Source organism: Sciurus carolinensis, chromosome 11, assembly GCF_902686445.1.
Source record: "Sciurus carolinensis chromosome 11, mSciCar1.2, whole genome shotgun sequence".
In the NCBI taxonomy this organism is placed as follows: domain Eukaryota; kingdom Metazoa; phylum Chordata; class Mammalia; order Rodentia; family Sciuridae; genus Sciurus; species Sciurus carolinensis.
Window position 1 is genome coordinate 54,846,407 of NC_062223.1, and position 26,416 is coordinate 54,872,822.

At 33.3% G+C, this 26,416-nt stretch overlaps 1 protein-coding gene across 5 annotated transcripts in view; it reads right to left on the reverse strand.

The window, feature by feature from the left end:
* Positions 1-593: 593 nt before the first annotated feature.
* Positions 594-26,416, reverse strand: part of Ano5 (anoctamin 5) — an 88,810-nt gene continuing 62,987 nt past the window's right edge. For all 5 annotated transcript variants that reach the window (XM_047517492.1, XM_047517491.1, XM_047517490.1 and 2 more), the window contains 9 exons: positions 25,655-25,729; positions 23,823-24,045; positions 21,805-21,974; positions 21,066-21,163; positions 12,425-12,555; positions 10,273-10,478; positions 8,535-8,713; positions 6,909-7,017; positions 594-3,439 (listed from right to left, as the gene is read on the reverse strand). In XM_047517492.1, coding sequence (XP_047373448.1) covers positions 3,218-3,439; positions 6,909-7,017; positions 8,535-8,713; positions 10,273-10,478; positions 12,425-12,555; positions 21,066-21,163; positions 21,805-21,974; positions 23,823-24,045; positions 25,655-25,729 — 1,413 coding nt within the window. In that variant the 3' untranslated portion in view covers positions 594-3,217. The remainder of the gene's footprint in view (positions 3,440-6,908; positions 7,018-8,534; positions 8,714-10,272; positions 10,479-12,424; positions 12,556-21,065; positions 21,164-21,804; positions 21,975-23,822; positions 24,046-25,654; positions 25,730-26,416) is intronic.

A 26,416-nucleotide genomic window follows, 5' to 3' on the forward strand; every position in this document is an offset into this window, starting at 1 on the left:
CCGACTAATGGTCCTTCTGCGAGGCCATTGCTTTATAACCTTCTTCAGTTACATATGAACTATTACTTACTTAAAACGCAGACTAGAGAGGTTCTTTCTTTCTTTCTTCTTTCTTTTCAGTACCAAGGATTGAACCCAGGGGCTCTTAATCACTGAGGCTTTTGTTATTTTGAAACAGGGTTTTTCTAAGTTGCTTAGGGCCCAAGTTGCTGAGGCTGGCTTTGAACTTGCCATCCTCTTGCCTGTCTACAGTGCAGCTGGGATTACAGGTGTGTACCACCAGGACCAGGCTGAGAGATTCTTTCAAAACAATAGATTCCCTTTATGAATGGACAGTACAAATCCCTCACCTTCAAAAGGAGTATGTCCACAGAAATCCATAGCTACTCATAGGAACTAACATGACTTTGGAACCAACTTTTACTTTTGATATATAATAGTTGTCTCCTTGAAATTTCTCTAGTTTTTCTCCTAACCCTTACGAGATGGCCTGAGAGAGAGGTGCCTCTTCCCACCCACAGTGGCTATGCATCTGCATAGCACCTCTCTCTCCCAAAGGAACACAAGCAGAATCCAAAGGAAAGAACTCTTTCTTCTTCCTCCTTTCCTCAGCTTCTTTTTCTACATCTTCTCTTTGAGAACTTGCTTAATAGTTTGGACAAAATAAGACCATTAAAGCCATGAGGATTCATGAGATGCAGCAAAATTAAGAGAGCATTTAATTAGGACCCTTCCTTTTTGATGGATTCATCTAAAATAAACGTTTTAAAGGATTCTACTTCTTGTACGCAAACAAAAATTGATGAAAGCAAGAATGAGAGAGAACATTTGAAAAGTTATGTTTTTTTTTTTTGTCTTCAACACTTAAACATTTTATTTCACATAAGATCTCAAATGTTCCCTGGAACATTTCTGAAAAGAAAAAAATGAGTATCAGCTTGATTAAGGGACAAAAATAACTCCCATGCTGATAAATATGAAGTTATATTTGGTGTTCAGGTGCTCTTAATTCAGCCCTCCAATAAAAACCAATGGATTTGGTTAAATGAAACAAATATATTTGAATACATTTGGCTTCTGATTTTAGTTAGCAAACTATCAGGAAAAGTGATACCAATAGTTCATTTTAAAATCTGTAAAACAAGAAGAAACTTCTCAGTAAATCACAAGGTGAATACAAAGCATTTATCAATATATTTTAAAAGGAAAATATCCATCAATCATAAGAATTAATTATCTTAAAACAATTTCTTTTTTTGCTGGTTTCTCCATATATACTCTTAACCCAACACTTGGGTTAGTTTGTTTTAAAGCTGTAGTGGACAGATAATTTTGTGAGTTAAATTTATCTTTATCTTACTAACTAGCTCTTCTAAATACTTTAAGCAATAAAAATTAAAGTGTATATCCAAGAAACTAAAGTCTATGCTCTTCCTTATTTTCATCAGCACCCAGGAAGGAAGCAATGTACATTGTAATAATATAGTTTGATTTGACAAGGTAATAATAATATTGTGTCTGGGGCTTATTTCATGGTAACCTTGACTGATTTTCTCAAGCAAGAAATATGTCTCCTCTACATATAAAAATCATCTTTAAATTATGAGTGCATTTCAAATTACCCAAAAATGTTCATGAAATATACCCAGTGGATGACAAATTAGTTCTCCCAATACTGGGGTAACTGTCTTATAGTTTTATAAATTCCATAATCCCCAGGTCTAAATGCTTAATATTAATCAGTAGTTAATTTTGTCCATCTGTCATATATTTAATATTGGCAATGCTATAAAATTTGTTAATATTAGATTAATAAATACTACTTTAAAAAATCCTGTGATAAAGTTTCTTGGTGTGTGATAAACACTGTTCCTTTGGAACTGAATTATAATTTGAAACTAGAGATTCATATGGTGTATAAGTGGACTGCATCTCTCTGTTTCTAGTGGTAACAAACACACACAATATTTTGTTAAATGGAATGAGAACTAAAATTGTTTTGCACATACACAGGCCTAAATTTGAGCGGAATAATTTAACAAATATTGTTCATTTAACTATCAAGTTTACCTTATTCTTACTTGGTTGAATTTTCCTTGGTGTTAAACTTTTTGTTATTTCTCTACATTTGATATATTACATCATGTCAAATCAACAGCCAACAGTATGATCTCTCATGTGTCAAAGGATAGTAACAAGGCACTGAGCATTGTTTATGATGATACATCAATATGAAAAGACTGTAAACTTATTAAGAGTAAAAATTCCTTTAAGCAAATAGATTACATTTCATAAATAACTTTACCTAGCTTATATAAATAGCTTATGCTCAAAAAGACTTCATGATGCAAAATAGGCATTCCAGAAAAAAAGTAATTTTAAAAACTTTTAACAATTTTCTAGATTGAAATGAATAAATCAATATGCATTGCCTTGCATTCTTTAACTGCTAAGAAAACACATGTACTTTTCTTCAATACCTTTCATTCATTTGAAGACCTAACAACTTTGTAATGTGGTTTCCCAGATAAGATAATCTAGAAATTATAGTTACCAAAGTGTTATCATTAAGAAACTTGTTAGTCTCTTGTTGAAACATTCAGTCTTTAGAAGAAAATGAATTCTGCATTTGCCTGGAAGAACTACCTGGGAGTTTGACGGAGTTTAATTTGTATTGGACAATTTCAGGAATAAACACCTGCTATGATATATAACCAATATTCTTTAATATGTGAGGTTTATTATGTCATCTGATTTTGGTGTTTCATTTGCAGATTTTAAAATGGCAGGATTTATGTGACTCAGGAGGCCTCTTTGCTCCGTTTCTTTTTGTAACATTTTTCTTGATGGGGAGGAGATATAAGCAACCCAAAAGACCATAAAAATGTGCAGATGCACAGCAAAGAGAAGGGACAGCCCCAGTCCAGTGTTTCATTCTGAACTGCAACACTCCATGATTTCCCATAAGCTGATTCCACATGTGCTTTCAACAATCATTTATAGGATCCCAGAAAACAGTATCTGGGGAGGGCCCAGTGGATTATGCGAACAAGTGGTACTCAGCCAATAACACAAAGTTGGCTTCTATGAGAGTATATAAAATTGAGTTAAAAAAAAAAAGGAATAAAATTGACACATGGCTTTCGGCCTCTGGCCCTAAACCCAGAGAAAAAAAGGGAAGTGAGACAGGCAACCAGCTGTTTTTTCATTGTGCTGATTAGATTGTTGATTTAGCCAGCTGTACTTTGCTTTCTTCCATCAAGACCTGCTTGGAAAATGCTTCTGAATTAATTCCCAAGTTCTCTTTTAATTTCTTGAGTTCGAAGTCATGGAGAATCTTGACAGTCATTAACTTTTCTCTTTTGAGTCTCTCCTCAACATCTTTTGGAACATCAGGGATCATCCAGGCCAACAAAAATTTAACCAAGAACACAATGTGCTAGAGGAAACCAGAGACACTGTTAGAATTGTTAACCATTTGGCAGAAAATCCTCACAGATCATTTCACTCATTCAACCCTGTCACACTATTGTCATCCCTACACTGGCATTTAACAAATAGATAATTTAAATAAATAATTACAGAAATTTCAATTGAATATAATTACTGAATATACATTTTATTTCTGTTCCTTCCTGAAGACCTAGTAAAATGCTTGTGAAAGAATTAGTGACAAGAATAAAGCAAACATTTAAACCTGCAATTAGTGATATGGTGGTTGAGAGTAGAAACCAAAAAGACACAAGCAATTTTATTTTAGATCTTAAGAAAAGTTCATGAAAGAAAGTATTATATAGGTTGGACTTGAAAACAAGCGTATTAATTAACAATGGCTCATGCCTGTAATCCCAGTAGGTCGGGAGGCTGAGGCAGGAGGATCACCAGTTCAAAAACAGCCTCAGCAACTTATTGAGGTCCTAAATCAATTCAGTGAGGACCTGTTTCTAAATAAAATATAAAAAAGGGCCGAGGATGTGGCTCACAGATGAAGCACCACTGGGTTTAATCCGTGATACAAAAAAAAAAAAAAAAAAAAATTAAGGTGCAACAGAACATTCAGGCCCTCTCTCCCTCTTCATACTCCACCCATGTAGCAGGTGAACAGTTTACTTTAACAGAAGTCAGCTATGAACTTAGAGACACAAGACATAACCAAGAATGGTGGTGTGGCACATGCTGAAAACAAAAGTTTATAAGAAGTAAAATTCAGCATAACATACTATGAGACCCCCAAATTCACTTGCCTTGCTCAGCTCTCAGAACACAGGCAGCCATAAAATTTTCAATGAACCAGAGGTTGGAGGACTTTTTTTCCCTGGGTAAAATAACCCACTGATGAAAGTAGAACTACATTTACAAAATTTTGTGGTTTTCCAATGAAATTTTTGGTTTACCTCCTTGTCACTCTACCATGAAACCTCTCAAGTGAAATTCAACTATAGTAATATAAAGCTTAGAATCACCTTTTCATTGCCTCATTTTTAAGTATGAGCAAAACTACCAACTATGTAAGAGTCTCTAATGTAAAAGAAACAGACAAAATTATACAAACAGGAACTAAAAGCAAAAAGAGGTAATGTAGGGAGCAAAAAATATAGAATAAAAAAGAGTATCAATCTATCGTATTATAGAAGAGAAAATAAATGGTTATTAGAATTTCAAAATATGAAGCATATTACCTGAACAATAAGTTAGAAACAGAGAAGTACAACAAAGAAAAGGAAACATTGATTTAAAAAAAACGATACAAGTAAATGTTCTCAACTTGAGAGGTAAGTATTTTTTCAGACCTAAGCGGCTCTGTGAGTATCCACAAGGACTATTGTCAAATAGCAAGGAACTGTGTTGTCAAAAATCATGAAAGAGGGTTATTAAGAGAATTTCTAAAGCTTATTGATCTTTAAAGGAGACTGTAAACAAAGCCCAGGAAATCAGAATGGCACTGAATTTCACAACATGGGAAGGTGAAAGAAGATGAAGAAAACTCTTAAAACATTTTAAGAATACCTAAAGGTGATGGAACAATTCTTAAGGAAATAACTTTCAATCTTGAATTCTGTAACAAGTAATAATGTGCAAACAAAAAGCCCTTCCAGAATATTTAAGATCGCAAAAATTGACCATCCAAAACTTTTCCTCAGAAAATTACTGAAAGATGTGTTTCAACATATGAAACTATCAAACAAAAAAGAATTCCAAGTACAATTTACTGGATAGAAAGGTGATCTAAGCTTCTGATAGAAAAGGTAGAAGTGAAAGAATGATAAATTAATGAACTAAGCTGGGAGGGAAAAAGTGTGAAAGAGGGAAAACAAAATTATAGTAAAATAAATGTATTCAGAACATAATCCAAGAAGCAGATGTGACTAATATTTATAAAGTCACAATTTATAAACCTTCCTCTTGACACTCATTTACAATTTCTTACTCAATACTCTGATGAACAGTATTTCAGAGTTGAGAGGGATTAAATGTTTAAAAATATATAATTAAGTGTGTAAGCCATTTATCACTAGGGTTTGACATGTCACTCTGTAGCAAACACATGTATATCTGTAGCAAAATAAATAGTCTCCATAAAGGAAATGAATAAAGATCAAATATAAATGCCTAGTAAGTTATCAAAAAGCTGTTTTTTGAGAATTTTGACTTCAGAATAAGAAACTATGGATCCATATAAACAAAATATTATACCATAATTATATTGAAAGGTAGGAGTAAGATGAAACTTCTTTTTCTTTTTCTTTTTTCACGGTGCTGGGGATTGAACCCAGGACCTTGTGCTTTACAGATAAGCACTCTACAAACTGAGCTGTATCCCCAGCCCAAGGTGAAGTTGCTCTGTGTACATGTGAGTGCATCTTGTGGGTATGCGTGTGAGATCTGCCATAGTAGGAAGTCAACAATTAATATCTAAAAGTAAAGCACAAAAAGCGACTGCATAGGTATGTTGTTTTGCTAGAGATAAGATATCAGAAAAATGGTTTTAAAAAGTTGAAATATTTTCCTTTGGCGATTAAGATGAGGATGAGGAGAAATGTGTGAGATGCTCTTTTACAGCCATGTAGAACTATTTCATTTTTTAACCTCCATGTATAACCTTGATGAAAATAAATACGAAATTCAAAAGAACCTGAATGGAATTGCATGTCTATGGGATATAATTGTCAATGTTGTGGTTTTCATATAGAGTGTAAAGATGACATCCTTTGTTTTCTCTCTCTCAATGGTCTTCCTAAGGATTTATAGCAACCAAGTGTAGGATTTGTAACATAGTCAAATACTCCCTCTGTATTGGTTATTCTTTCATGAATGTCTTGTCTCTGTAAATATGCTAGATATTCCACAAGAGGGGATTCATAATATAATGAACAGAGTGAGAGATAAGTGGCATGGAAACCTACCAATAATGTTTAGTTGATTAACCTTAAGTCAATTACCTATTTTTTTGGGGGGGGCATCAATTTATTTATCAAAGGTGAAAAAGTTCAATTTACAAGACTGCTGTGACTTAAAATTGCCTCTAGCACCAGGACATAAAAGGTATTCTATAAAATCAATGGTCACTTTCCTTTTCTCATCTCAGGGAAATACGGCAACATTTTTCATTACCTTTTCTGTCACCATGGTCTCTTTAACAAGAGTAAGTAAAGAGCAGGCAACTTCATCTGCACTGAAAACATCCCTAAACTGCCTCTTATGACAAATTCTTCCTTCACAATAACTCATTGAGAAAAAGCTAACTTCCTTTTAATTGATTCTTTTTAATTACATATAACATTAGGATTCATTTTGAAATAATTATAAAAAAGAGATAATTCTAACTTTCTGATGAGCAAGTACCTTTAAAAATATCTACCTAAAATGAGAAGAAAGAGTAACTGGAAGGAAAGTTAAGAATAGCTTACTTCCATAACTATAATGAAGGTCATTTTAGCAGCAAGGACATGCCAGAATTGCATATTATGAAGGTATTTATTCTCATCATCTTCAGGAGGATGTCTATAATCTCTGTACCTGAAAAAGTAGAAATAAATACGAAAAATTAGCTATAGCTTCAACTAAAAAGACTTGGCATAAGTTCTTATTATTTCTCTTAAGAGACCCTGTTCATTGACCACAAAAGTCAGGCCACAGGAAGATAAAACAAATATTCTATTTTTTGATAATACAAAACATTTTCTTGTTTATATAAAACTATGGCTATATGCTACTTATATGCATAAATCTCTAAAGAAAACATACAATTGAAACATCACTTCTGTCCTTCAAGATAAACTTCCATTACTAAACTCTGCCATTTCCATTTTTCTCTCTTCCTTTTCACCAGTACTTACTTCCATCCCTCTCTCCACCAAAACTGCTTGTATTGTCATTAAATTTAAAGAATATTTTAATCTTCATTTTATTTGACCTTTGAAGAACAGGATTTGATATTGTTGACCATTTCTGTTTTCCTGAAACTCTGTTTTCTCTTAATGTGTACTGACATAGCATTGATCCTTGTTTCTTACTAATTTCTAGACTTTTCTAGATGTTCAACTTTGTGAGATCTCATTCTCTTCTACAAAGTCACTACATACTGATGCATATCTACTGATGGTAGAAAGTGATGAAAACAAAAATTCAGTGCCATGTTCTTAAACATTATGCTATGATTCCTTGATGTCTAAATATGGAATACTATAATGTTTTGGTCTATTTGCCTTGCAACATTTTTCTCATTCTTTGTTGGAATCCCAAAGGAGGAGCTGGTTTAAGGCTTAAATTAAGGTTAAGGAATCTTGGTATATATGGGTATCTACCTACCTATATATTATCTTTAAATTCAAATAATATAAAGATCCTCACAGTACCTGATTTAATGAATGTGGAAAAAAAAGTTCACATACCCCATTTCACACTCCCCATACAGAAAATCCTTAAATGGAATGACTCTCAGTTTATTATAATATTAGCTCTTTCTCATTCTACCTTTTTTCTGAATACTCATAGCTAAATTCAAGTAAGTGAAATACATATATAAATATGATCATGCTGTGTGACAGACAGATATTACACATTGAGACCAAGGGGCATTTGTTGGTAATCAATATTTTTGAAAAAAAAAAAACCAATCTTTGGACTAAAACATGAAAAAGATGATAGTGGGGATTAGTATTCCAAGATTTTATAACTGTAAAGTGGCTGAGATGGGACTTGAACCTACATGCATATGTCTCCCACCAAGCATGCTCTTTCTCTCACACCGTGCTCTTTCTTATTTTTCTGATTATTTAACAGTTCTACTATCCTTAACCAAAATAAGAAACTATCTGATATCAACATGATATTTACCCATAAATTATTAGTTTTTGCACAGTCTACTTTTCCAAATTGGAATCATACAATGTGCAAATTCTAGAATTAACACACATTATTTATCAAGGGTTTTTGTTGACTCCAGTAAATCCTTTAAATTATAAGATGAGAAGGAAATGGATAAAGTAAGAAACACAGTTAAAGGGCAAAATTAAAATTAGACAAAAAGAAACCTGCAAGTGGTGTAGTCTCGTTTTTCTGAAGGTGCAGTGTGGTTTGGAAAATCAGCTATCAGGAATACCGACAGACTGTTATTGACATATCCTTTGAAAGGATGTGTGGCATTGGTTGAGTAGGCGTAGTAGTACACCAAACGGGGGATGATGTCTGATGTAAATGCAACAATAAAAGCCTGAAGGAAAAAGCAAGAGGAAGATAGTGAGCTGTCAATCTCATTTTAAAAATGTACTATCTGTATATCTCTCAGTCCCCATGAGACATATGGATGCAAAATAATTAAAACATTATTATAAATCATACTACTTATATGCTAGTCTTTGCTTTGAAACACGAAACAGCTCTTCTATAGTGAGGGATTAGTAGTCCAAGATTTTACAACTACAAAGTGGCTGAAATAACCGGACCTAAAAGTATCTGTCTCCAACCATGCCCTTCCAACCATGCCCTTCCAACCATGCCTTGCTCTTTCTCACTTTTCTGATTGCTTCCTTTCACTACTGTCTGTAATCCAAATTCTTGTGACTAGACCAACTCCGTAAACTAGGAGTGTGCACATGTGTGTGTTTACCTGTGACAGATGAGGAGGAGATGGAAAAACAGACCATGTGCTGGTTAACCATATTTAATTAATTGCTCAGTATGGTTAATCTCAGCATTCGATTTCATGTGAACATAAGCCTTCCATTCTTTCTTAAGTGCTTGAATTACACAGACAGCATGTTTCCTTGAGAATACACGAGTCAATTTAAATTCATCTGGCTCTGGCATCTTCATTATTAGCAGTAGATTTTCTTTTTTCAAGCCATGGTTATTACTTTTTTGGCTACTAATCCATTTAGGTTTTCTACCACTTATTGAATAAATTTGACATATTTTTATTTTCTAAGAAAGTCCTAGTTTCAAATAGATTTTCTTTTTTAGAACAAATGGCTACATAGCAGTCTCTTATTTTTTTCAGAATTTTGTGTTTTGATTTGTTATTCCAATAAAACAACTCTTGGTTTACTTAGCAATTATGTTACTTTTGTTTGTTTTCTAATTTGGTTATTTGTGATTATATTTTTATGTACTTTTTTTACATATCTTCTACTGATTTGTTTCATAAATTAGTATCTTCAGTCACATACTCAGCTCATGTTTTCCAGTTTTATTTAAAAAAAATAAAAACATGTACAGGTATGAAAGTTTTCTCTGTGTGGTTTTAGTTCATTCCCATATGTTCTTCTATTAATTATGCTCTGTCTATAATTTCAGCTCTATTTCCTATTATACAAAGCTTACTTAGAAGTATAAATATTCAGTGGTTAGATTTTCTTCTTTGATAATGTTAGTATCACCTTCAGTTTTAAAGTATATTATGGGTAACTACGCACTGTAAAATTTATGCTTTTGAGAATTTAGTCTTCCTATTAATTTTCCATAAATGCTCTATAACCATAAGCAAATGTGTGTTCTCCATATCATTATTTATTTTGTAAATTTGTCACATGCTATGAAACTGTATCTTGGAATGTCATGAAATTTTAATGAGTGTACAATTTTTCTTGTATTTTTAAGTGCTTGAATGACATAATTTTTTCCTTTATGGCTTAGTCATGAAACTTTAGGATATTTTATCTTTTTGGCCTACTGCCATGATGAAATCCATGTAAATAAAGCATCATTCACATGACCCCATTCCTATAAAAACAAAATAGGATACAGTCACCCCACCAAAGTAGGTCCACTTACATTAGTTGCAACAGAAACAACGGCCATCCCATAAAGAATATCTTGCCAAACACCTATGCTATGAGCTTTGGCAGCTACAGGTCTCCTATACTGAGTAGTAAGTTTCCAGGCATCCACTCGGATCTCTATGATGTTATTCAGAAGGGCAAGAAGAGGAGCCAAAGGAAAAGAAGCCACAAATAGTGTGACAAATCCAAACTGGATAACTGTAGAGATTTAAAAAAGAAAGATTAATTCATTAGAAGGAAAGAGGAACATTCTGTCAAATCCCTGCCACTTCTTTCATTTGAAGGGACATACACCAGTAAAACAATCCAGACCTCTTTCCATCTGCCCACTGCATCCTTCACATAGGAGGCAGAATGAGTTACTTCCTGCTAGAATTGGAAAGAACTCAGATGCACAGATCTTTTCTTGCTTTCTTTAGAGATCTGCTTGTCTGAAGAAAGAATCTATTCTCTTTGTCTTTCTTTCTTTCATTTTGGTACTAGGGATTGAACCCAGGGGTGCTTTGCCACTACGTCACATCCCTAGATCTTTTAATTTACTTTTTATTAAATTTTTAATTTTGAGAAAGTGTCCCACTAAGTTACTTAGGGCCTCACTAAGTAGCTGAAGCTGGTCTCAAACTTGCAATTCTCCTACCTCAGCCTCCCAGTTGCTGAGATCATAGGCATGTGCCACCTCAACTGGCATTCTTTGCCTTTTATGTTAAGTTTAGGTTTATGCTAGTCTTCACATTTGTATTGGCATTTACATTGTGTTGGGGTAAACTGAGTTTTCTTTCTGCTTTGTTAATCTACATACATTTTGAGATCAATGACATCTGGATGCTTCTAACATACACAAACATAAACACATCCCTTATATGTAGGCAAAGAAATTGCAAAATTTCTGGAATAAGGTTGCTAAAGTCCTGATCTATGTACTACCTTAGTTACCTTTCTGAGTTTTACTCTCTCCCCTCATTAAGACTTAACGGAGGACTATACCTGTGCAAGTGGGCTTCTCTTCTCATTTTTGCTCTTTTTATTCTAACAAGGCTTGAAACCATGCAGTTGACAGACTGAGCTTTTCTTCACATGAGTGAATAAAATATAATGAGAGATAAAAGAATGACTTTCCATTAAGAGGAAAGAAAGAATCTTTCACCAATTTTTAAATTAACCCTGAATGTTTCTGGATGTCACCTTTTTTCATAATAATGAATCAGGCTTATTATTAAGTGGATACATACTCTCTCCTCTCCTGCTTTCTTTACTGACTTAACAGAAAATTAAGAGGAAGTATGTGGTTGAAGCAGCACGATATTTCTAGGATCGAATCTCAGATATCTACCTAGAATATTTGATTCAGAGAAAATTAATTAGCCTAAGTTTCAGTATCCTCAAAAGTAAAATGTCAAATAATGACTAGTCTACATAATTTCAAGATTAGAGATAATGTATGAAAGTTTCCAGAATAAATTAATTCTCAAAGGGTCTCAATAAAGAGTATCTCATGCATTACTCCATAATTTTATGGGCCTTGGAAATAAATGAAAAAAATTGTCATTTATAATTCCACTATAAAAGGAGAGATAATCACTTGGGTGGAATACTCAAAGCAGATTATAGAACAGTCTTCAGCATTAACTTTCCTAAAATTATCTCTCAAAGTTTCATCTCTATTCAACCCTTGAATATATTATACATTTATTATGTTTAGCTTGTGTCTACCCTGCATCACTGCACTTAGCATTCTTCTCAGTCTGACATCAAGGATATACACTAAATGCATGTCAAATTTTGGAAATGGTTTTCAACTTATTTTCTCTCTGAACTTATCACTGAGACAAATAAGTAAAAATAGCCATTGAAGTAATTTCAAAAAAAAGGTTAAAATGTGATTCTGACTTAACTAGTTTCAACAATATTAACATTCAATTGAAAGGAAAAATATTTCTAAGATTTTTGTTTTGAAACTAAACTTTAATCTACATTCTGTTTGGTGAGAAGGAAAATGGTGGATTAACTTTTCCATCTCCATCCATTCATCTTTTCACCCTCCATCCAACTTGCACATGCAGCAAGACAGAAAGAAAAATAATAAGAGCTGAAAAACCACTCATTTTATTCAAGCCGACTCTTTCAGAATGCGGGCTAGAAATTACCTGTTTCTAAGTACTCATAGAATAACCCAAGTTGTCCAAAAGTTTCAAGGTCATGATCCTGTTCCCAGCGACTGTACAATTTCTCAGAGTTGGTCCGAGCTTTCCGGCGTCTCCACCAATTAAAAACCAAGCTGTTGGAAATGACAGAAGTAAACACATGAAAGAAAGCTAAAAAGGAAGAGATCAGAGAGGTAGTGTGTTTAATCTGGAAAATGGCAGAAAGGATAAATAACTTAAGGTTACAGAACAAGAAGTTTTATGACTAAATTCCAAATCAAAATCTATTGTTCTTTTCACCACAAATGTGGAGATCAAGATTTCCTTATTAGGGTGATTAAGAAAACAAGACCATTCTGAGACTGATCATGGAAATATATTTGCTCAGATACAGGTTCATTGAAGAGTATGTGAAGAAGTAGATTACCACTAGAACAATTTACTAAATTTTATATTATTGCAATTCTCAGAAGGACATTCAAGGAAATGAGAAATACAGAGTGTTTATGAAGGGAAATGCAAAAGCATATCTAACACATAGAAATAGATGTAATAATACTATAAACTTTAACCAAATAAATTCTGTACTTTATAAAAATGTACTGTGATAAAGTTGGATGATAAAGTGAATAATAAATATTTTTCTTTTAAAGTAACATATCTATGAAATAGACCATAATGACAGACTGAAGTATAAAAATATACAATCATTTGGTACATTTCAAACAGCTTTTAAAACCTACTAAGAACGGAAGAGAAGGTATAACAAGAAATTATCTTAATCTGACCAAAAGTGTCTAACAAAAACCTCACGCAAACTTCATTCTTAATAGTGAAAAAATGAGAACTGTTCCCTTTAGAATCAAGAACAAAGTGAGAGTGTGCATGATCATATTTAAGATTGTAGTGTAGAATCTGAGCCAGTACAATAGGATATGCGACAAGTGAAAGAGAAAGCTGTGATTAACAATGATATGACTGTCAACATAGAAAACCCATATGAAGTTAGACAAAAACTATTCAAAGAGGTAATGGCATTTATTAATATGTTTCATTCCTATATACCCCCAACACAAAGGGACAATATAACTTTTAAGAAGATATCATTTACAAATAGCAACTAAAATTAAAAGTACTTAGAAATGGATTTGACAAAAGATTTATAAAACCTGTATGCACAAGGTTAAAATCTGCAGTTAAATTCATTAAAGTCCAAAACAAATCTCCATGAGCTGGGAGCAGTGGTGCATGCCTGTAATCCCCAGAGACCCAAGAGGTTGAGGCAGGAGGATCCTGAGTTCAAAGCCAGCCTTAGCAAAAGTGAGATGCTAAGCAACTCAGTGAGACTGTCTATAAATAAAATACAAAACAGGTCTGGGGATGTAGCTCAGAGGTAGAGCACCCCTGGTTCAATCTCCCAGTACTGAAATAAACAAATAAATAAATAAATAAATAAATCACTCTCCACAAAATTGTAAAAATGTCGATTATTTATATTGAAATAATTGAAATGGAATTTCAGTAAAAACCCAAAACATTTTCCATGTAAAATTAACAATATATTTCTTTAAGCTTTATAGAGAAAGATAAAAGACCAAGGGATAGTCAATACAGTTCTATAGATGAAAAATTTGGTAAAATTTGCCCCTTTAGATATCAAGACCAATTATAAGCATATGTTAATTAAAAGACTATAGTATTAGTGCAGGGATAAACAAATTCTGGAATAGAATGGTGACCTAGAAATAGTTTTGTACTTTGTATTTTAAAAAAATGGTATTGTAGATTATGGAGTAAAGGGAAGAGGACTCGCAGTAAATAGTAATATGACAATTTATATATACAAATATGTAATTTACATATACATATATACATATACATAAAAATTGGATTTTCACCTCCTATCAAATGTAAAAACTGTTTCTACATATTAAGAACTTGACAGTAAAATATAATAATATTAAAATATATTTTAAAATATAGAAGAATAATATTAAAATATATTTTAAAATTTAGAAGTAAGTAAGTAACAGTAGTTTTTTAAATCTTGGCATAGGGAAGAATCTTTTAAACAAGATGTTAAAAATGTTTAACCTAGAAAGGACTGATAAATTCTACTGTAGCTGTTGAGTATCCCTTATCTGAAAAGTGTGGAACCAGAAGTGTTTCTGGATTTTGGAATATTTATATGTACATAGTGAGGTGTTTTGGGGATAGAATCCAAGTGAAAACATGAAATTCATGTATGTTTCAAATACACACAAAATACATAGCCTGGTGGTAATTTGATATACTACCTTATGTGATTTTTGCATGACATAAATCAGAAGATCATAGATCAAAATATTACTACAAATATTAAAAACTTAACAAGTCTTTTCTTAAATTTCTACAAACAGACTGCTGAATATTCTTCAATTTTCAGTTCATCATGAAAGAATTTTGCTTGTTTCCTTATCAGCATGCTATGAAGGGGCCTGTTCACTGTGATGCTGAAGGTTCCTTTCTTCCAATACACAAAACAGATTTTAAATTTTAACTTTTTGTAGTTTTTCTTTTTTTCATTAATTCTGTAAATCCTGTTCAGCAACCTAATGAAGGTCTATCTCTCTGTTTCTCCAGGTCATATATAGTGGTCATTCCAGCCCCATACTCATCTGTAAGGATATTCTGCACTTACACAGCTGACCATTTTCTCCAATAGCTTAACTTTCTGTGCTACAGATAAATTTAAGTGCTTCCTTTTTTCTTACTACTATTACCCATACTAGTATCTGCAGTCTTCTGAAATTTCCAACAATATCTTCACACCCAGGAAAAGAATAAGCAAACAATGCAGAATGAATAATGCATATACATTTTGATCCCATGTAAAGTATCATGGAGAAACTGTTGTTGGTGCATCTGACCTGTGCTTTGATTAACATTTGTGAGTGTGTTTGTGTAGGGAAATCTGGGAATGTGTGGAAAAGATATATTGTAGCTGAAGGGGGCTGGGAGGCATTTTTTCTGGGTGACACTAAATAGACCAGGTATTAGAGACTGCATGTTGATTGAAATTGTCACAGGAGGTCAAGTGTGGAATTTTCCATTTATGGCAGGCTAATGTAGGAGTTCAAAAAGTTTCAGGGTTTGAAGCCTTTCAGATTTTGAATTTTGGATCAGGGATGCCCAATCTGTACTAAAATTATGTGCTTTCATCTAGATAAAGCATTGACTCCCAAATGAGTGAATTTGCTAACAAGAGCACATTTTCACTATCTACAGACATTTTTGTCTGTCACAACTATGGAGTAGGTGGCCTGAAGGCATCTAGGTGGTACAGACCAAGGACATTTCTAAAACTCTGCAATGCAAGCCTGACCCAGTGCTTCAGTTCTGCAATCCCAGTTAACTCGAGGGGCTGAGGCAGGAGGATTGCAACTTTGAGGCCAGCCTTAGCCACTTAGTGAGACTCTCAGTAACTTAGCAAAAACCTGCCTCGAAATAAAAAAAACAAAATGGACTGATGATGTGGCTTAGTGATAAACCAACTTGGATTCAATTCAGGAGAACAGCAATAACAACAACAAAAATCTACAATGCAAAGGCTATCCCACTAAAACAAAGGATTATCTGGCCGTAACTGAAAATAGTACTGAGACTGAAAGACTGGTACCTATGAATACTATTAAAAAATACAAAGATAAAATATGTTAGGAGAAAATATTTTCAACACATTTAACCAAGAAAGAATAAAAGAAACAATGACAAAAAAAATTTTAAAAATTCAGAAACCAGAACTTCTGAAGTTTTCTTACAGATGTTAGGGTAAAAAAAAAAAAAAAAGTAGAAAATCGTTAAAAAACATAAATAAGTACTTCATTATAGTAGCTCAAATCATAATAGCTAAACTATGGAATCAACCTAGATGCCCTTCAATGGATGAATGGATAAAGAAAATGTGGTATATATACACAATGAATATTACTCAACTTTAAAAGAAGAATGAAATTCTAGCATTTGATGGTAAATGGACAGAGTTAGAGAATATCATGCTAAGTGAAATAAGCCAAAACCAAAAAACCAAAGGCCAAATCCTACAACATTTCTAATAAGAAAAATGAGAGATTACACTCCATTTATGTATGATCTATCAAAATGTATGAATGCATTCTATTGTCATGTACAACTAATTCAAACAAATTTAAAACAAGATAAGGAAGCACCCATGGCCAAGATATTTTCTTTCATGTTATTAAGTGGGTGAAAAGCAAAATAAGACCAAAATGATATCTCATTTTTACTCTCACAGTTGACAAAAATAAATAAGACAACATGAAGTATTGTAGCAACTGTGGATTAAAAGCAACATGTATACACTGCATATATACAAACTGAAAAACAAAGAGACAAAGAATGATGAGAGGGAACAGCAAACTTGAGATTTTTTTGAGACAAAACCAAACAGATGCACATATGTATAACTAGAGTCCAGTGAAAAGGAGACCATCAGGTTCAATAAAAAAGCTTGTGAGAAATTCCAGAAACTCTTCCCTGTGCTTCATACCACTCAAACCCCTCAATCCCCAGAGCAGCAACAATTATCTTAAATTCTGTAGTAATCACTTCCCTTGCTTTCTTATAATTTTTATTATCTGTGATCTGTTTCACGTTGGTCTTTGAAAAAAGTTAATAAGGAATTTGATATTTTGCATACAGATGCCCAATTATTTCAACATTGTTGCTGAAAAACTATTTTCTTTACTCAAGTTTTTGCACATCTTCAAAAATAAAATGACCATATTTGTGTAGATCCAAAATTTCTGCACTCTCTCCAATCTCTACTCTTGGGATTCCTATTCTGTTCCATTGATGTATACAATCATTCCTTCATCAATTCCACACTGTTCTGATTAATGAAATGTTAAAATAATCTTTTTAAAGTGAGTAGGATAATTCCTCCAACTTGATTCTTCTATATCACATTTTTTGAGCTATGCCAATTTTCTGGTCTTCCATATAAATTTTAGAATGTGCTTGTCCATATCTACAAAATCCCTGCTGATATTTTGATTAAAACAACATAAATGTATATATCAATTTGGAGAGGTACTCACATTTTTAGTATGTTAAATCTTCTAATCCATAAACAGGATATTTCTCTGCATTTACATAATTTTTCTTTCATCAGGGTTATGTATTTTTCAGCAAACAAATCTTGTATGACTTTGAGATTCAAACAACATATTACATTTTTTGGAGCAATAAATTCTGTGCTAACCAATGTTTCTTGCATCCCAACTTTTACTGTGTTCTTTCTGTTCAAGTATATGTTTTAGTAGTTCTTTCCATGAGGTTCCATGAATACTAAGCTCTACTGGTATTTTTTTTGGATACCGAGAGGATTGAACTTAGTGACACTCTGCCACTGAGCCACATACCCAGTCCTATTTTGTATTTTATTTAGAGACAGGGTCTCACTGAGTTGCTTAGCACCTCCCTTTTACTGAGGCTGGCTTTGAACTTGCCATCCTCCTGCCTCAGCCTGAATTACAGGTGTGCACCACCGTGCTCGGCTTCTAATATTTTTATATGTTTAAAAAAAATGGGTCCTTTCACCTACACTTTAAATGATAGTAAACCTGGTTCCAGGAAACTAAAGTGAATATTATCTTTACTTGGAAACTTGAAAATATTGTCTTTTACATCTAATGCTATTGAGAAGAAATCTGTTGATAGTGCAATGACACCTCTTTAAAGTATTTTATCTTTGAATAGATTTTGAGACTGTCTTTAATGTTCTATACATTCCATAATAAATCTGGGTGTGAATTTAATTCTATTTATCTTGCATCATTTTCAGAATTTATTTCTAAATGTCATTTTTTTCATATTTGTATTATATTCAGCTACTACCACCTATTTTACCTATTCAAAGAGTCTTTCCCTGTATCACTTTACTAAATCACCTTTTTCTGGAACTACTGGTAGATTAAGAGGGAAGCCTCTTAATCCTACTGCTAAAACTTTTTGTTTTGGGCTGTGCCAAGGATCAGTCCCAGGGCCTTGTACATGCTAGGTAAGCATTCTACTAATGAGCTACACTCTTAGTCCTTCAGTTTTTTGAAAATCTCATCTTTCACTATATAATGTCAAAGTTTCTCTGTAAAATTCACAAATTTATTCTTAAATCATGTTTAGTCTGAAATTGTACTCTGGAATTGTCACATCTACTATATTTGTTATTTTAAGGTATCATTTTCCAGTCATATATAATTGATTCCCTTTCACATTTAGTTTTTCTTATTTATTTCAGTTTATATGCAATTACTTCCTGATTCTTTTTAATGACAGTATCACTTCCCCTTAGTTTATAGTAAATCAATGTAAATTTTATGAGCATTGCCAAGAGTTACTAACTAAAACAATCATTTAAACTAAGTTCACTTTCTAAAAAATCATTCTCTTTACAATATTTGTAGCATTAAATCTGATATAATATTTGGTATTTAAAAAATTCTTGTTTTATTTATTTTTTCATTCATTTTCCTTCCCCATCTCTCTCTCTCTCCTCCTCTGTACATGTTTATAATCCTTCTTGTATTTAGTTTAGGGGTTACCTCTGTTCTGTTCCCTTGGATTCTCAATCCAGAGCTAGGACACAAAATAACAATTTTGAGTTATTCTCTATAGGGATGTGATGCATTCAATCATGAACCCAGAAGAGAGTGTGGCTAACCCTATTACTGTTTTTTTTTTTTGTTTGTTTGTTTGTTTTTTTATTTTAAACAAATGGGATACATGTTGTTTCTCTGTCTGTACATGGCGTAAAGGCATACCATTTGTGTAATCATAAATTTACATAGGGTAATGTTGTTTGATTCATTCTGCCATTTTTTCCCTTCCCCCCCTCCCCTCCCACCCTTCCCCTCCATCTATACAGTCCTTCCTTCCTCCATTCCTGCCCCCCTCCCTAAACCCAACTCCAACCCCAACACTAACCCTTCCCACCCCCCATTATGTGTCATCATCCACTTATTAGCGATATCATTCTTCCTTTGGTTTTTTGAGATTGGCTTATCTCACTTAGCATGATATTCTCCAGTTTCATCCATTTGCCTGCAAATGCCATAATTTTATCGTTCTTTATGGCTGAGTAATATTCCATTGTATATATATACCACATTTTCTTTATCCATTCATCAATTGAAGGACATCTAGGTTGGTTCCACAATGTGGCTATTGTGAACTGAGCAGCTATGAATATTGATGTGGCTGTATCTCTGTAATATGCTGATTTTAAGTCCTTTGGGTATAGGCCAAGGAGTGGGATAGCTGGGTCAAATGGTGTTTCCATTCCAAGTTTTCTAAGGAATCTCCACACTGCTTTCCAGAGTGGCTGCACTAATTTGCAGCCCCACCAGCAATGTAAGAGTGTACCTTTCTCCCCACATCCTCGCCAACACCTGTTGTTGCTTGTATTCTTGATAATTGCCATTCTAATTGGGGTGAGATGGAATCTTAGGGTGGTTTTGATTTGCATTTCTCTTATTACTAGAGATGTTGAACATTTTTCCATATGTTTGTTGATTGCTTGTATATCTTCTTCTGTGAAGTGTCTATTCATTTCCTTAGCCCATTTGTCAGTTGGATTATTTACATTCTTGGTGTAGAGTTTTTTGAGTTCTTTATAGATTCTGGAGATTAGCGCCTATTACTGTTTAAAAATAAGTTTATGTTTATCCTTCATAAGCTAATCAAATAGAATTCTACTTGGCACTATGACTGTGGGTATTTGGGGTAGAGGGAGTTCAAGACAGTACTTGTAAAGTTCCTTCAAAAATAAGAGAAAACAAGTAAGAGAAAAAACTCAGTCCCTGACTTTGAGTGCAGTTAACCTGACCAGTCCGGTCTTGAATGGGGCACTATTAGTCTATTATATCCAGCAAGTGCTAAACCCTGACATTGACATTTCCCAACTAGGAGCTCTGCAAGGTAGGAAACATGATTTTATAATTCTTTCCTTTTCCGTCCAAGAGAATATTCATCTAATAATTGAAAACAACTGCCATTTATTTTTCTCTTTTTATTATATATTCATTATTACTGTTTTTGAATCAGAGAGTAATCCTTTGACCTGAAGTTTTCCAGCATTTTATTCACAACCAGTTTTTAATGCCTAGATTACATTAAATATGAATATATTTAGAAGTTCAACTTTCAGTAATCTTAAGAAATAATATGTAAAATGTAAAATAATTTATGAGGACATAACTTTTAAATTTCCCAGTGAAATATAAGAACAATTACTTTTCCCTCAACCTTATTCATGCAAGAGAAATGCATATTTAAAAGCCTGTATATAAAACATTACCCTGTATTCCACTAGTATACAAAATTATTATGTCAGTTGAAAATAAAAGTAAATAAAAAACTTTGTTAGCTATGCAGTAAAATAAATAATCAAATAAATAAATAAAAGTCTACATTACTTTAAAGCATCCTTTAGAGTTGATATAAAATTAAGACTTTTTTTTGTTTTTTGTTTTATGCTTAAATGCTTTGTAACAAAGGCACCATGATAATAAAAATATTCCATTTTCTTCAAGAGAAAAATTTCTTATGGAAAATTGTCACACAAAAACTTATAAGTCATACATACGGATAAATGGCTTCTTTAATGTTTCCAAAAATCTGTTTCCCAGTCATTATGATGGTCAGCTGGGTTGTCAACTCTATTAGACAGCCTCCAGGATCACACTAGTTGGAAACAAGTGGAGAGAAAGAAGTGAATGATGAAAGATAGAATTTAGCAACAATTTAAAGAAACCCTAATTAGAAGATGAGAAACTCAAAAGTTTAGTTGGAAAGTCTATTAAGGGGATAAAAGAAATATTAGCCCAATAATTCCAAGCATGGTCACAGATCAGTGCCAAGTTAACTCTATTACATTAACCTGTGGACTCCGTTTAAAACACAAATTTCTGGGTCTAGTCTCAGAAAATTCTGAATCTTTATGCCTGGGTTAGTTGACTATTTTATTTTCCATGTGATTTGCATGATCACTGAGGTTCAGAAACCACTGATCTTGTCTAACTCTGTAGCCCACAGTGGAGTCATTTCTCCAAAAAGTAATAATTGGTCTTTTCCATGAAGTCTCAGGAATCAAGATCTTATTTATTTTGTACTTCATATTTCACTATCAAAGTCACATAAATTCATCATATAAATTCTTGCCTAAAAAGAACTCAAAAGTCTAGCAAATGGCCGAATTAATCTGTGTAGTCAGTTGTCAGATTTCTCTTGCAATTTGGTAACATCTGAGTTACTGCTGAGCCTGAAGAAAATTCTTAGTTAATGCTAGTTAAGTCACAGACCTCAACTTTCAAGAGAACACTTACCTCTTCACTTCTCCACACATTAAACAAATATGTGTATTTTCCAGGATAGCCCACAAACTTCCCTTTAAAGAAAGCTACGTAGAAGCAGGATGAGTAATAATTTACAAACTGAAACAGGAACATTTTCAAAGTAAGACTACTCTCATACTCCTGGTAAGTTCGAGGAATTTCTGGTAAATAAAAAAAAAAAAGAAAGAAAGAAAGAAAGAAAAGAAAGAAAGTCAAGGTTTAAAACAATTTCCTGGTTTTCCTTGAATGATATACTCACTGGAATAAGTGAACACCTAGCCATATTATTTTGAGAGTCAAATAAAATGCTCCCCACTCTGATCACAGTAGAATAATATTGAGTAAATATGATTTGTCTAGGCTCTCTGTTGAACCCTTGCTGTTAATCTAATCACTATGAAAGCCCAGAAAGCTCCATTTTCACATTTCAAGGGTGAATACTTGTCTGGGGGTGGGTTTGCGGGGGGTCACATAGTCAGAATGTGGAATTCAAATCCCTTTAAGACTGAAGAACTATGTGATCATCCCCAGATCCCATATTCCTGTAAACTTGCCAGAACTCCCTCCCGCATCTCTTTTCAACTACGTTTAAACAAAGTGATTCTACATCAAGAGCAGAGATGATTTCAACTGAACTGTTTCTCCTTAAGAATTAAACTGCTTTATCAATTTTGAAAACAATGTGAAGGCAAAAAGTAGCATAAATGGTACATATTTTTCCTCTCCTTTACTTAAAATGCATGATCATGATTTTATATTTAACATATTCAAATATAAGAAAATATTAAATTATGTTCACATCACCTGGAATATAATGAAGCAAAAATGTAAGGGAACGTGTTTTTGAGCTAATAATCTCCCAACGGCCTAGCTGATCCCCCCTATATCCATGATACTTTTAGAAATAATGCAATAATAACAAGTTATTCTGAAGATACAGATAACTCCTCCATTTTAGCAAAATTCAATTGCCCTCCAAAAATCTCTAATATGAACTCAATGATTTTTCTCCATGAAAAAAGCTATGACTTGAAAGGAACTTCTAAAAGCAGATTATCTGCCATTGTTTTCTTGCTGTTGCTAGCAGAGAAAAGAAGTAAAATTGAAAGAGAATTTCAAATCTGAAGACAATGTGTAAGTAAAGCTAACTTACATTGCTCATGTCAGTGGGGGGTGAAGATGGTGGTCTTCTTGTCTGCATGGGGCATGGTGTCAGTGTGCAGATGGGGGAAGGGGAACATGAGATCCTGAGGTGAGTAGTATTCCAGGAAGAGACACCTTGGATCTTATATCTTGGATCTTATCTATAACTTGTCATGACAACTACACTCTGTGCTACCATCCTTGATTGAATGCTTTGCTTTAACCCCCCTTCACATTCCCTCATGGTTTTAAAAATTTCAAATACAAACAAGAAAATAATATAGGTTCTAAGTGATGACAATTGAAGAGAAAATGGCTAAATTTGAGATTTAGGAGAAGATAATGTTCATTTTCTCATGATGTTTTCCAAAACCAAATATTTTCAAAGAACCATACACATGAAGTCAAATTTTCTGTGTCTTGAGTATAGTGAGGATTTTAGTCAGGATTGAATTAGATCCATCAAGGGAGGATTAAAAAAATAATACTAAAAATGATCTAGAGTCTTAATTCTTTCTTTCTTTCTTTCTTCTTCCTTCCTTCCTTCTCCTCCCCTGCTCCTTTCCCTTCCCTTTCCCCTTCCTTTTCCCCTTCTTCTCCTCCTCCTTTCTTTTCTTATTCTTCTTCCTGTCCTTTTCTTCCTTTTCTTCTCCTTCTTCTTCTTCTGTTTATCCTGCTTGCATTACGATAGGCCTGAATGTAGTTATTAGGGGATTCTGTACTACCAGGAGTGGGTCTACTTAGAGAGCAGAACTGCCTTAGACATGGTACATGAGGAAATGAACTCCCTGAAAGATGATAAAAAATGGATGTGTGGCATTTGTCGGGACCCATTTTCAATTACAGTAATGATCTGGCCAGCTTACCCATTTTTGTAATCCAGGCAGATATCTTTTCATAAAAGAAATTCAACATCAAGATGACCATAAAGTTCAAGCATGATCCTGAAAGTGATGTGGCTATCTGAGGAGTAAAGTAAACTTTGACGTGCTGAAAGGATGCTTCACTTTCCATGAAGCTAGCAAATGTAGCAAAGACGGACAGGCGGTATACAAGCACAGCGACCATGCTGCTGACAACAAGAGCCATCTGTGGAAGGGAAGTAAATAATTCATCACTCTGGTCTCTATCTGTGATACATACATATCTCTTATGGCATTATTCAGTTTAGCAACTCTCATATTCAAACCAAACCAAACCCATCTCTCCTATGGATGGCAAGAAACAAATAGTGGCAAGGTAAAGGGTAAAAGGAAAATCATTGGATAGCAACTGGTTAAGTATAAAATAGAAAAGAAAATGTATTCACTGCTCTTCCTCTAGGCTTATTTCCTGATAGCATTTAGGAAACAACAGCCAGAAGACCAAACCTATTTATCTTACAGCCTATCTTTTTATGTCCCTTCAGTTAATAATTTTTCCCCACAGGTTTAAAGGTTGTAAGGAAAAAATGAAGACAATTATGTGTCAGAGATTGTATGTGGCCATAAAGCCTCAAAGTATGTGTATTCCCTTTAGAGAACAAATTTACTGATTCATGCGCTAGGTTTAGTTACAGAGACTACTCATAAATTTTGTACACTTTCTATATTGTAAAAGCATAAAGATAGCCTTAATATCAGTGGTTAGAAAACTTTATTCTAAGCATTGAGGAAGAAGTCAAATTGAATGAGAACTAGAAAGCAAAACAGAATAATCTATCTGGAACCATACTCCAAAATGTTTCTCAAAGAGTGTCCTGAATTGCCTCCTCCTCATTTACCACATTTCTACCATATTTGTTGGATAGCTAAGAAAAAAAAAAACATTTCTGCTAACTTTTTTAAGAAAAAAAAAATAACTTTAACAAGAACTGTTAAAAAATACAGTATATATGCATTGGGAAGTTAAACTACAGTCAATAATTGTTAATTTACTTACACTTCAATATACTAATCCCTCCAAGGGTAACATCACCTCCTTTCCCAAATTAAAAGACCAACTATTAAGAAGGCACAAATGTAGAAAGGGAAGGAAATGAACTAGATTATGGCGATAGAGAAATTTGTTAACTAAAAAAATATGGAGAAAAATTGACTCCCACATATGAGATATATTAGTTAAAATTTTTGAGTACATAAAGGCTTATTTTCTTGTTTTTTTTTTTCAGCAAGAGAAAGACATTTAATGAGTTCCTTATTCATTTTATGTAACTATTTTAAGTGTAGCTAAAGATACATTAATGATTTTTCTAAAACTAACCAGAGTCTGCAATCAAAATATCTGATGTTATTCTGTTCTGATTTCAAGTTATCACTTAATTAATGAATTATGAGATAGAGATAGGCTGTAAGATAAAGTTTCTCTTTATTCCCCTAGGTCTTTTTCCAAAGTCCAATTTTGGAAAATCCATGTTAATTATAGTTTATTTTACATAAGAGATATAAACAAGATAAAAAGACCAGGAACAGGAAGAGCAGGAGGGATTCCAGAGTCACCTCAGATGAAAATGTTGGAATAATCTTGATGATGCCTGTTAAAGACAGGATAATGTTTTTTTTTTTTTTTTTTTGCATCTTTTCCTCACTTTTTAAAATATTTTTATTTCTTTTTTTATTTTTTTTTAAATATGGGAACATTATTTATTTAATTATCAAATTAAAATTATCACATCTATTTATGAAAGTCCAAACATAATGCTTTTTAAGGAAATGCTTACCCAAAATGTCACTGTGGCTCCTGATAAAAAGTACCACGGAATACGATTCCACAGAGGCATGTAAGGTTCCATCTCCTGTATTGTCAAAAAAAATCAGAGAAAATTTCAAAATCTGCCTTCGAAGTTGGTAATCCAAAGAGCAGTGAAAATCATACAGCATGGTTAAAGTAGAATTGCCCCCACCCAAGGGCTCACCATATAGCTAGGGAAAGTTACCTTCTAGCAATGGTTCCCTCCTATGAAGCAGAAACCATCTGGTCTCTTAGATATTTTACACAGGGTAAGGGACAAAATGGACACATATTAGCTAAGTTAAGAGTTGTATTCAGGTCCTGATAGAGAGGAGACAAAGTCAAAACCTCAAAGGTACTCTTAAGTGGACAAGATTTAATGAATTTATTTTTATTCCCATTGAATTGAAATGAATGGCATTGCTCTGTAATTGCTCTGTATCATATTAAATTTGATGTGTTCTTCATAGTGTAAGTACTTCATAGCGTAAGCTGTGTTCTTCCACATAGTTCAGATTTCCTACCTGCAATCTTCAAAGTCACCAATGAAAGATTACATAGCTAACATTCTTAGCTATATTCAAATGTAGCTAGACTTTACTAAAGACTAGTGTCATGCAGTAAAAAAATAGTTGTTGAGAGAAATACAAGATTTCACATTTTATGTATTTTCAGGATGGACTGAAGGCAAACAATTCTCAATGGGCTGAGCAGATCATCCACAAACTCTGCAGAAGTTTAGAATGTGTGT